General features: G+C 34.7%; 2 protein-coding genes across 2 annotated transcripts; both read left to right on the top strand.

Annotated features, from left to right (window-relative positions):
• Positions 1-628: 628 nt before the first annotated feature.
• LOC141673071 (chloroplast envelope quinone oxidoreductase homolog) lies at positions 629-3,279 on the top strand. The gene is made up of 4 exons (XM_074479805.1): positions 629-837; positions 1,505-1,646; positions 2,128-2,219; positions 2,466-3,279. The coding sequence occupies exons 1-4, from the start codon at positions 772-774 to the stop codon at positions 3,156-3,158; spliced, it is 993 nt and encodes a 330-aa protein (XP_074335906.1). The 5' UTR covers positions 629-771; the 3' UTR covers positions 3,159-3,279.
• A 1,258-nt stretch (positions 3,280-4,537) lies between these two features.
• LOC141671897 (uncharacterized) lies at positions 4,538-11,419 on the top strand. The gene is made up of 4 exons (XM_074478329.1): positions 4,538-4,695; positions 5,433-5,865; positions 8,530-9,385; positions 9,676-11,419. The coding sequence occupies exons 2-4, from the start codon at positions 5,788-5,790 to the stop codon at positions 10,722-10,724; spliced, it is 1,983 nt and encodes a 660-aa protein (XP_074334430.1). The 5' UTR covers positions 4,538-4,695; positions 5,433-5,787; the 3' UTR covers positions 10,725-11,419.
• Positions 11,420-12,636: the final 1,217 nt, after the last annotated feature.

Here is a 12,636-nt window from a genome sequence, read left to right as displayed (position 1 = left end):
TGTCTTCTCTTTGGCATCTCCTTGAACTTTTCTATTGGGGCATATTGAAATTTGAATAATTTGATATTATTATCTTAACTTGGAATTCAAATGTTTCAGTATAATTTTACAGCTTATAGCAAATTCTTTCAACCATTTTTTTACTTAAAATTATGGTTACAAATTTCGGAAATTGAAACTAATCCGTTAAAATACCGATTTATGATTTGTGATTTATCAGTCATTTTTGAAAATCGAATGATTAATCGATGATTTTGAAAAAATGATGAATTTCTGTAATCATGGCTGAATTATATGTTATAAAAACTTTGGAGGAAAATGATAGAGAAGATTAAATTGTGTACAAATCCTTTCAAAAGAAAAAAAATAAAAGGGAAGTTAATAAAAAATGTGTTGATGAGTAAAAACAAACCAGAAATGCTAGAGTCTTGAAAAAGTTATTAAATACTGAGTTGTCGTAGTGTTATTGAATATTTTCGTATAAATGAAATGACTCCTCGTGCAATATTATAATTTTAGCCAATAAAATAATGACACGTATTACTTATAAAAGTTTTTGAAATTATTTTGGGATACATAACATTACTCGAAACTCGAAACTAATTAGCAAAAAAAACATTGATAGAAAAAAAAAAAGCAAAGAAAAAGAAACATACAAAATCACCCTGCAGTTCCCAAACCAACGTTTTGGGTGGTGTGTGTATACACACATATATAACATAGAGATACACAGCACAGCTAGCAAAACAAGTAAAGATCTTGTGATTGAGCATGGCTGAAAAGATCATGAAGGCCATTCAGTACTTCTCTTATGGTGGTGGCCCTTCGGCTCTAAAGGTTATTATACCTTTAATTCTTCATTTTCTTTATTACATTCTTTATAATTTCTTATAATTAATTGTGGGTTTTGTTCTTAGTAATCAAGACTCTACTTTTGATAAAGATTTTATGGTTCTAAGTGTTGGTTTGTATATTAAATACCATCAAGAATGTTCTAACTTCTCTATGATTGCTTACATTGTGGACTACTTAAGTTTTGATTAGCTTAAGTTTGAAATTTTAATTAGTGTTGAAATGGGCCATGTGTGATATATAGTAGTAGTATTATATGCTCCCTCCGTCTTTTTAGGTTGTTAACATTTGAAATGGAGTTATCGACGCTTATTTATTTTATAAACTTTTTTCTTCTGGATAAATATTAAATATTTAAACTTTTATTCAGATTTTATTTTAAATAAGTTATGAAACTATACTAGATAAGAGCATTAAAATGCGTGTGAAATACACTATTTCAAGTTAACAATCTATTGGGACGGATTGAGTATATGTTTACATGGGGTTCTTGAATTAAAGGTCAAATCTTTTATTATAATAGTGATGATCAAGTCATTAGGTTGACTCATGTTTGAAATTTTATATATTCTTGTTACTGTTGAATTTTGTTTGGATTTAAGTAGGTGGTATACCTGTTTTGAAATCATTTTGTTGTTATGGGGTTTTCCAGCATGTTGAGATACCTGTTCCTGTTCCGAAAAAAGATGAAGTTTTGCTGAAAGTGAATGCTGCAAGCATTAATCCATTTGATTGGAAGGTGCAGAAAGGCATGCTGCGTCCTTTTTTGCCCCTTCGATTTCCTAAAACACCATGTAAGGCTGATAAATTGTAAAGTACCTATTACGACACCTTTTGTTGGATGCTTTATGTTCCTTAGAACCTAAAAAACTATGACAATTTTTATGTGATTGAGGTTGTGTGCAACATTTTGCTTGAACTCCAGCTATGGTTATTAACTTCGTAACATATGGTTAAACTTTATTAATGTTGATGTTGTTAGTAAAGTGAATTATAAATCACGTTTTAGTAGTTTGTGACAAACTTTTGTTTGCTTCAATACCTGGTACTATCTTGCGGTGAAATAAAACTGTGTTGAGAATGTGGCTCCTAAGAATGTGAAAGGCTTAGTACCCGACCTTTCATTCTTTGCTTTTTCTTGAGAGTGTGATGCATCACTTTGTTGTGGCTTTTGCTTATAAATGTTAATTCTTTTTATATTTTTTGACACTCGAGAAGTCGAAAATCGGTCTTCTTGGTATACTTTAGACTTAATTGTTTCTGTTGGAAGAACAGTAGCTGATGTAGCAGGAGAGGTGATTGAAACCGGAGCTGAAGTGAAAAACTTAAAAGCAGGTGACAAAGTTGTGGCAATGCTTAGCATCTTTGTAAGTGTCATTTTCCTCATAGCTTTCGCTTTCAAGTTACTATCTGAGAATCTATTATCTACACAATGAAAGCCAATAATTGGTTATGAAAAAACCCCATTTAACAGTTGTCTGTGTGATCACTCTGCCCAATGAGCAGACACAAATATGTTAACTCCAAAGTGAAAGACAACAATATGTATTTATCATCTATGGTTTAGCTGACACGCCCATGTCTCTGTATGGTTTTGTGGGATTCAATTTTAGGTAAGTGGTGGTGGATTAGCTGAGTATGCAGTGGCCAACAAAAACTTGACAGTTTCTAGGCCACCTGAGGTATCCGCTGCTGAAGGTGCCGGCTTACCTGTAGCAGGTCTTACTGCTCATCAGGCTCTCACCCAATTTGCTGGAGTTAAGCTTGATGCAAGTGGTCCGCGATCAAATATTCTTATCACTGCTGCTTCAGGAGGTGTTGGCTTGTATGCTGTTCAACTTGCAAAGCTTGGGAACACACATGTGACAGCCACTTGTGGCGCCCGTAACATTAATCTGGTGAAGAGTTTGGGTGCTGATGAGGTTCTTGACTACAAGACGCCAGATGGAGCAGCTCTGAAAAGTCCGTCTGGCCAGAAATATGATGCTGTAATCCACTGTGCAGCAGGTATCCCGTGGTCTACTTTCGAACCTCAGTTGAGCTCTAAGGGGAAGGTAATCGATATTACACCAAGTTCTGCTACCATGTGGAGATTCTTAAGTGGGAAAATCACATTCTCTGGGAAGCAGATGGTGCCTTTGGTTTTAACCCCTAAAGGTGAAAACCTCGCTTACCTTGTTAATTTGGTGAAGGAAGGGAAGCTTAAAACAGTGGTCGACTCAAAATATCCACTAAGCAAAGCTGAAGATGCTTGGGCTAAGAGCATCGATGGCCATGCTACCGGTAAAGTAATCGTGGAGCCATAAAAACTTTATGAATTTGAATGCTGTTTTTCTGTAGAAGCTATGTGCATAGAGTTGTGATGTTTAAAGAAATATATGCAACTTAAGCTATACAATGCTGCATACAAATGATTGTTACTGTCCAGTTCCAGTAGTGCCATCCTGCTATATTTTCTGATTCTTATTTAGCTAATCAATAGCTCAAGAGAGCTTAGTTCAAACTGAAATATTTTCCAGGCTTGCCAAGGACTCAAGGCAAAATCATGGCAGTTACAAAAACAAGATGCTTTCATGTTTCAAGCTGGCCTTCATTTTGTTGTTCATGTAAAACATAACAATTCCCCCTGAAGCTTTTACATGACTAGACAGTATTCTAAAAATCCCTGATTAATCCTTAAAAAATATTTGGTCGGTTCAATTTTTGAAATCTGATTAATATTTATAAATTATTTTGAATTATATATTTCATAATAAATAAGGTAAATATATTAATTATTATTAAAATATTTAAATATATCCGATTTTTATTCCGATTAATCCCCAATTTGCTGATTAATCCTTAATCGTACGTAAACCTATTAGTACCGATTACCGATTTTATGACGGACCCGGACAACAAAACAATGAATCTTTATCTTAAAAAAGTTGTTTGTTATGTTTGCTTAGTACAATGTCACTCAAAAGGAGCAGATGTGCTACCATGATCAAATTCTTGGTCCTCATATTCTTTAAGTTTCCCTGGAAACAATTTTGACAACTCCAACACAACTTAACAAACTCTTGTCCTTTGACAAGTGCAATAAACATTTCAATTTATAATTAATCATAATGGACTATTTAAAGGCCCATATACCAAATTAAGGTACATAATGGCTTATGTAAGGGCCCATTTAGCAAAATAATGGGGATTTAAGGGCCCATTTAGCAAAATAATGGGGTTTAATTCCTTATTTAAAATTTTTTATATTTTTTATTATAATTATATAATAACATACTTTATTTTTAATTTTTTGTAGTAAAAATGTATACGAATAACAATCACATGTCTACCATAAATATCAAATACAGTTATCGAACGAATTAAATAACACCGGTCTATCTAAAATATTGGCGGATTTGAAACAGATTGGATACGATACAAATTTACAGATGAGATACGATATAATTTTACGGATTACGGATAGAGATTTTGTAAAATCTATCTATAGTATATAAAAATATTGTCAAATTGCTAAAATTTCAGACAAGATTTTATTTTTTTCACATTATCTTACAGTGGTCTGTCTTAAGAACAAGTTTAACTAAGGATTGGGGGCTTAATCCTTTTTTATAGTCCGATGATTTATCATAAAATATCTATTCTCTAAACCCGGTTATATAAATAGAGGCGCTTTCTCCCCTTTTTGTTACTCTTTTTCTTTTGGTGTTTTGACAACTGAGAGAGAGAGAGAGAGAGAGAGAGCTGGCTAGCCTCGTAGGAGGAGAAATTAAGAAAAACCCATGTCAAGAATTCACAATCCGATGATCTAAAAACACATATAATTACTGTATAGATAGAGAGGTACAAACAAAGAAACTGAGATATATGTGTATATGTGTGTATCTCTATGTATCTATATCTTGTTTTTCTTGGTCTCTTTGTTTGATCTCCTGTCTTTGTTGTATTGCAATGTATACTTAATGTCTGAGGTCTTGTAATGCAATTTTGTAATTTTCTTGATTAAAGTTGTGATTTTTACCCAATTCACTCAAACCCCTTTTGAGGCTATAACAAGTGTTGAATCAGTTGATTACAACTGTTTGATTTCTGGGGTTTTTGTTAGAAATCTTATCATGGGTTGTTTGATTGAAATTCGAGTTTTTTTTTTCAGATTGTGTTTTTTTGGCTAAATGGGGAGATTGTGTATCTAATAAACCCTATATTCCATTCTCAAATTGCTAGGTGTTTGATGATCAGAGAACACTATAGATACCGATGAATTGCGGGCATTGTGTTGTTTGTATGTTTTTTAAGTGTGTAACCTCATGGAGTCTGTTTAAACTGATATGATTGGTAAATGGAGTACATTTTAGTGGGGATACAGTATGGGGTTTTGAGTTTATGTACTCTGAATTAGTGACTAAGTTGTAAGTTGTTCCGTAATTCTGTGTGGACATTGTGATAGATTAGGTTCTTTGTTTAGGATTTGTAAGCTGGCTGAACATGATTTTCTCACATTTTAATGTCATGGTTTATCAACGCTTTATAAGCCGACGTTTATTTTTGGGTAAACTGTTCTGATGTTTGATGATGGACAGGTTCTGTCACTGTATGGTCAAGAAGGGTTTGCAGGAGATCGTGGTTGGGCAGACATCTTCGATTGCCACAACTCTTTTGGACTCGTTTGTTTAGGTTAAACTAATGTTTGAGCAGCTACTTTAACTTTTTCCCTTGAAGCATTAGAAGGATTAAGCTGATAACATTTGAAAATCTGGTATTTGGTTAACTTGGGACGATCATTGAGCTAATTGCAAGCTGGAGATGAGTAGAAGGACATGGTTGATGGAATAAGGAGTTGTTTCTGGTCAGTTCCAAGTTCTGAACATCGTGATCAGAACTTAAGTAAAGGTTTAAAAGTAGTAGAGTGGCCTCATTTGGCCAGGTTCACTTGCAATGTCTCGCTGCTTTCCATTTCCTCCTCCGGGCTATGAGAAAAAGGCTAGACCTGATGAAGAGAATTTGCTAGAAAAGGTTATACTTTAAACGTGTATCCTTTTTAACGGCTCTGTCACATTATTTTTATCTGTTTATATCTATCTATGTTGCATATTGCAAGTAATTATGATCATAGCATCCGAATCAGGTCATAGGAGGTTTTCAGTTAAAAAACTTATTAGAGAATACAGAGATAAGGAACTATATGTGCAATTAAATTTATGAGGCGTTGATAATCACTTTCATGTCTTGGGTTTCATCATGCATTTATGCCACCCCCTTTTTCATGTGCTATTCACCGGTAATATGTGAAGAACATGCTGATATCAATTTAGGAGGTCTCTGACTCTCTGGTGAGAAGTATCGATTTTGACGAGTTGGAGCAGATGAGTTGTAGAACCATAAATTATGTAGAACTTAGCAAATGGAGACCTTCAATGATATAATCGTATACCAAAAACTACGAATTAATGTGTATTTAAGAGAGATACACAAGCCGGCATCTCTTTAGAAGATTTTGATGCATTTAGTTTAGCAATATTTTCTTATTGATTATTTTTGTCGTGCATTTAATGTTGTACACTTGCACCATTCTAATAAAGGCATTAGCCTTGATTTTCTGATTTAGACTAAACAAAGGAGTTTGAAGGATTTTTACTTAATTTTCTAAGTTGGTCTACTAATATGGTGGGGGATAATATTTTATAATTAGCGGGCTCCATTTCAGCAAAAAAAAAATCTATTTTGCTAAGGGTGGGTAATTGTCCTTGTATAATTTTGATCTCTCCATTCTCTTCTTCATTACCTGGACCCCCCATTTTTGCCCTTATACCCGTGTCACCCACGTCCGCCGGACAGGCGGACATGACCTTGGTGTGGTATGAGATCTGAGTCGAATCCTTATATAAACCGGACACTTCACTTTGTAGTATCCCCATTCAAAATGAAAAGACCTCCTTGCAACTTGTTTATGAACTTGTATTTTAGGTTTTATACTACAATTTAACATACATAATTAAGTGTATATGACTTATGTGTAGTAGACACTGTTTTTAAGAAGGTCTAATAATTCAGTCCATACAAAATTTTACTCGTCTTCAGCTTAACATGCCGCATCCCCGCATCCCCGTACCCGTGTCCAGTTTTGGATTCATATTGAAGAATCTTAATTATATAAAAACTAAGAATCTGATTCTTGGATCCGCACCAGTGTCCGACACCTATACCCGAGCCCGGGTAATATAGCTTCCATTTGCGCTTATTTATTATTGTAAGAATTTACTCTCGAGATATTGTGGTCCTAGATGCCCTTTTTATGCTTAGTTCAGGCCGCCTCTCTCGGCTCAAATATATTCTCTTTTACTACACTTTTTGGTTGCCAAGTTTTCATTTAGTTAATGAAGTTGTTGTCTTGTCTTGTGTATTGAACACGCATAAATGCTAACCTATTATAGAAATAACATACAGTGAACAGTGACATGGACCATTTAATTCAGCTGCTTACCTTACAAAGTCATAATTGTTCGCAAGCAATCCATAGCAATTGGAATTTGATTAGTTACTACATTAAGCTGGATAAATGTGGTGGTAGTAGTAGTAGTAGTAGTACCATTGCCATTGGAGTACAGTTGGATGCCATAGATCTTTTAGGAGACTTTTATATATATTTGACTAGTTTGAGTAGTTAATGTTAAATATTATAGCATTTTCCATTTTCCATCATACGTTTAGCATTCTGTTGTCCAGATGCATCACACTTCAACATATAGTGGCCCTCTGAACTGAACCTATTTTCATCTGAACGAACATTTAGTTGTCATGGCTTCATATACATTTATAATATTTGCGGACGCGCTTATCTATTTGTACCTGACTTGTAATTTAATATCAAAATGTTTGGCCTTGTCAAACGGTCTTGTACTGTTAAATTGGTAACATGAAGATAGTATGGAATAAATAATTATTAATGTCGATGTTTTTCAGCATTTATCTTAGCCAAAGGTCTCTATTTTAGAACCATACAGTTACTATTAACATGATAACTTTTATCATGAATCATTACACCCAAAATCTTTCTTTATTAGGCCTTTAAAACTACAATATCTCATGTAATCACATATCAATTAATTTTCAACGTTCATTCAGTTTGTGCAGGCTTCTTGCCAATTCATTTATCATAATTTTAACAGATACTTGCAGTGTGATAGTTACTTAAAAACACTTCCCTTGTGTTATGTTATCTGTGGTCTATTATTAAATATGGTTTTGTCATTCTATTGCCAAAAAGTAAAGAAAAAGGAGTCTGGCTGCTTTTACTAGCGCTTATAGATCTTTTACCACTTTATAAAGTATATTAAGCTTTGTAAATTACAACCTTTAAAAATATGTGATATATTATTTTTTGGGCCCTGATTGTTTATGTAATGTGTAATCTAGTTGACAAACACTGAAAACTGGTTTTCTTGCATTTTCAATGTAAAATAATATAGAGTTTTTTGGCTCAGAAGAGTCTCGGAGATGTTATGCTGGATGCAAGCCGAGTGCATATAGCTAATATAGGAGTTATTTTTCAACCTTAATACTTGTCTTGAAAGAAATCTTGAATGTTTTATAGTTGATTTGTTAATGTTACTATGATGCTGCCAGCGTTTTTTTGTCGTTACCTAATATTTTTTATTTCTATCTGAAATTCGATCTCAGGAAAAGCGGAAGGAGAAAAAGCATAAGAAGGAAAAGAAAGATAAGAAGGAGAAGAAAGAGAAAGAAGGTAAGCATAAGAAAGGCAAGGAGAGCAGCGAAGAAAAACGTAGGGAAAGAAAAGAGAAAAAGGAAAGGCACAAACACAAAAAAGATAAGATTAAGGAAAAAGAAAAAGAAAAGAAGAGGCCTTCTGAAGATAATATTACTGCAGGGCTGCCAGAATGTAGCACCGTTGACAATCCTGGTTCCGGCTGCACACAAAGTGATGAGACTAGTGACCTTAAATTTTTGGTGGGATTGGGCAAGAGAATCAGAGATGATGATAAAACTACAGAAGATCTTGTGGCTAAGAAAATTAATCTTACTGGTCAAATTTGTTCTGGATATCCGGATAAGGCGAGTGTGGGCAACAATGGAAATTCTGATGGTAATGCAATTCTCACAGAGAAAAGAAAATATGATTCAAAAAATCGTGAGCGAAGTAACAACAGTGATGCGAGAGGTATTGAAAATGGCAATGTTCAAAAATTTGTCGTGGGTCAGCAAAGAATGGTTGAAGGAGTGACTGGATTGGTTGGCAAGAATGTTGAGAAGAGGATTGTGCACAACAAAATTGATGAGCATAATAGTTCTGAAAGTAGAGGAGATAAAAGAAATGAAAGAGATCGAGATGGGAAAAAGAAGTCGAGTACAGAAAGGAAAAGTGAGAAGGAACCAAACATGGAGCAGCTGCCAATAGCTAGAGAAAAGAATAGGCATGCAGTCTGCAATGATAGTATTACTGGATCTTCTCAAAGCAACAAGAATTCTAACCTTAGCAAGAGGAAGGAACTGAGAATAAATGGTTTTCTGCATGGTGAGTAACTTCAATGCAGCATCCATTTAATTATAAGCAACATGAACTTAACTGATGTTGCTATCTTTATGATAGATTACAAAGCTTTTAAAGAAACTATATTTTGACTTCATCTGCACCCTTTTACGGTAATTGTAAACTTTGTGGAATGCGTGTATTTTTTTTGTGTTCTTGGAGCTCTTTACACCAAGTCACCAACTAAAATCTAAGGGTATTAAAAGAGTAGTTTTGTAAGTTATTTTTTCTTATCTGCTTCTTATATGTGACTCTTTCTTTTAACTATGTTTCAGATGATGAGATTCGGCCCTCTAAGTTGCAGAGACCTCTCTCTTGCGCTAAGGAAGTTGTAGAAAATGAAAAAGATTTGAAACCTTCTAAGACCTTAACCAAATCAGTGCCAGAGTTAGCAGGAATGGTTGATAACCATAAGCTGGAAAGCAAGGTGCCATCCTCCCACCGGAACACAGAAGATAGATCTAAATTCAAGGCCACCTTGCCTGACATCCAGTTTGCCTCTGTGAGCCATAGGACAGGTGACAGTAACAAGGTGAATAATAGTGTCCCATCCTCACCTTCTACTTTGGAAAATGGAAAGACACTAGAAACGTTAAAAGCTGGTTCCCTGTCTTCTGGATGCCGGAGAAGTGACATTAACCAAAAGGTGGATGATAAAGTAGGGTTGGCCCATCCAGTCCTGAAAAACGTAGTAGTTCACAAAGCTGCTACCCTCACAGCAGCTGGAGAACATGGGGTGATTGGTCATTCAAAGGTTGATAATAAGTTGAATAATGCTGTCCCGTCCTCTCGTTCTGCTTCGGAAAATGGAAGGACGTTAGAAACGTTGAAAGCAAGTTCCCTATTAGCCTCTGAGTGTGCCAGAAGTAGCAGTATGCAAAAGGTGGATGACAAATTAGGGCTTGCTCATCCAGTTCTGGAAAATAAAGGGGTTCAAAAAGCTGCTACCCTCACAGCAGCTGGAGGACATGAGGCGATCGGTCACTCAAAGGTTGACAATAAGGAACACAAGGTAAATGGCTTTGTAAAGGATAAAAAGCCACATTGTTCCTCAACGAGGCCATCTTCTACAGTTAAACAGATTGTTGGAGAATGTCCCAAACCTCCCCATCCCGATTCCAAGTATTTGAGTAAGATACTTGCTATTCCCAGTATTGAGTGGTCAGACTTTGATGGACAAGAATGGATTTTGGGCAGCAATAGGAAAAGCACTGAAGCAAATCCTAATTCTTCCCAGGTCAAAGAGACGAAGCAGGTGTGGGACAAGGCTCTTCAGTTAGAATCTGTTGATATGACTGCTCTACCATATGTTATTCCGTACTAGATGACATTAAGCCTCTCTCTTAAGTTAATGTTACTTCATTTTCTGGAAGTTGCGAAGAGTAGATCACTGATAAAAGGAGCATTTTTTGCGCATTTTCTTTACATTGCTGAACTGTATACTTATGTAGACCACCCTTATTCTTCCTGGTGGGATCGTGCCATATGAACACCGGATATCTACATTCTACTTGACAGAGGCTTGTTCAATCAATTCACACATGTGTGCTGGGCGTTGGTTAATGGTTAGTGTAGGGGATTAGGCTTCAAATATAGGATCCATGTCCTAGCGGAATTTGAGGGTGGAGTATATCATGGAGACCAGTAACTAGACCAAAGAATGATCTGTTGTCTGCCACCAGTCAGGTTTCGAAATCTTGATGAATGCTTCAGTTTGCAAGATACAAGTAAATTACGAATTATCATCTTTCCCTTTGCTTGTTAAAATGTACTATTATATATGGAGGATATGGTATCTCCTAGTTTACTACACCATGATCTTCCATTTTTGAGGTGTAAGTTATAGATGTAGCGTGCATGGGAATGTGCAATAGAATTATAGAAGAAAATAGAGAAGAGTCAGGCTTGTTGAGCAAAGCCTCCCCATCTGGGAATTAGGAAATTGAACACATACATTGTGGAGAAAACTACAAGTTATATCTCTACAGTTATTTCTTAATATAAAAAAACTTAATGAGACGTTCTTTTGTTACTGATTTCAGATGCAGTTTATGATTTTAGCGGATTTTGTCTTTTTAATGAAATAAAGACAAATTGGCATCTTTCTAAAAGACATCAATAGTTCAACCGCTAGCGTGTGCGTGAGTTTAACTACGTGTTTTTAGTGTGTAGTAGACATGTAGGTACAAAATGCATAATCTTTACAATATTTGCAGGATGATGTATTAGAAGACAATGGAGCAAGAATGTGCACATTGATTTAGTCGAATTGAATTCTATGTGGTTTACTCTCTCCGTCTCAAAATACAAGTCCATTTGACTTTTTACGCGTACTTTAAGGTGTATAAAAGTCATAACTTCACGTATTTTTTTCTTAAATTTCTTTTCTTAAATTAAATTTTAATATGAAATTTGAAAATATTTTCGTGGAACTATCTTTTTTATTCACTTTACGTTAAAGGTTAAAAGAACTTATATTTTGGGACGACCAGAGTAGTTTAAGAGTATGTCACTGTAACATACTTGTTTGACCTAAATATTTTTGGCAGGAAACTGTTGTCAAACTAAACCTCATGACATCCTTACATTACTGCACTAACATAAAAAATAGTAAAAAAATAAGTAAAAACTTAAAAATAATTTTATATCAGTTCACACAAATGTCAATTCATTCAATTCACACTTTTAGAAGTTTCTAAAGGAAAACAAATCTAAATTTTCATTTGAAAAGATGTATGAGTATCTCTGGCTAGCAATATTTGAAAGAAGTTTCTAATTTTCTTTCATGGGGCCTGCCTGCCTTCAAATTTCTAGATTCTCGAATGTTTGTCAAAATAATCAACTTAAGAATTAAAACAAGATAATCATCCAGATAGTCAATTGGTTAACCTTGTTTACATTGTCAAAATTGTACAATATTTAAGTATATAACATCATCATAACTAAATAACTATCTATTAGACCTAACAAAATGGGTCCAAGATCTTAGTAATATAATTTGAATTGAATTTTATGAGAGCTAAATTTTGTTGCTAATTGATAACACACGCACACGTCAATCGAACTCCTGACCTCTCGTAAGGGGTACAAGAGCTCAACCACTGCACCAACATTTTGTTGGCTATGAAAGCTAAATTTTATTTAAACTTAATTCGAATTGTATCCAGTTTTTATTCAAATTAGATCCAAATAGAATCACATTCAATCCGTGTCGAACCATCTCCAAATATATCATA

This window comes from Apium graveolens, chromosome 7 (assembly GCF_009905375.1).
Source record: "Apium graveolens cultivar Ventura chromosome 7, ASM990537v1, whole genome shotgun sequence".
Taxonomy (NCBI): Eukaryota; Viridiplantae; Streptophyta; class Magnoliopsida; order Apiales; family Apiaceae; genus Apium; species Apium graveolens.
The sequence above is the reverse complement of the archived record's forward strand: the minus strand, read 5'-3'. Positions and strand labels throughout refer to the sequence as shown.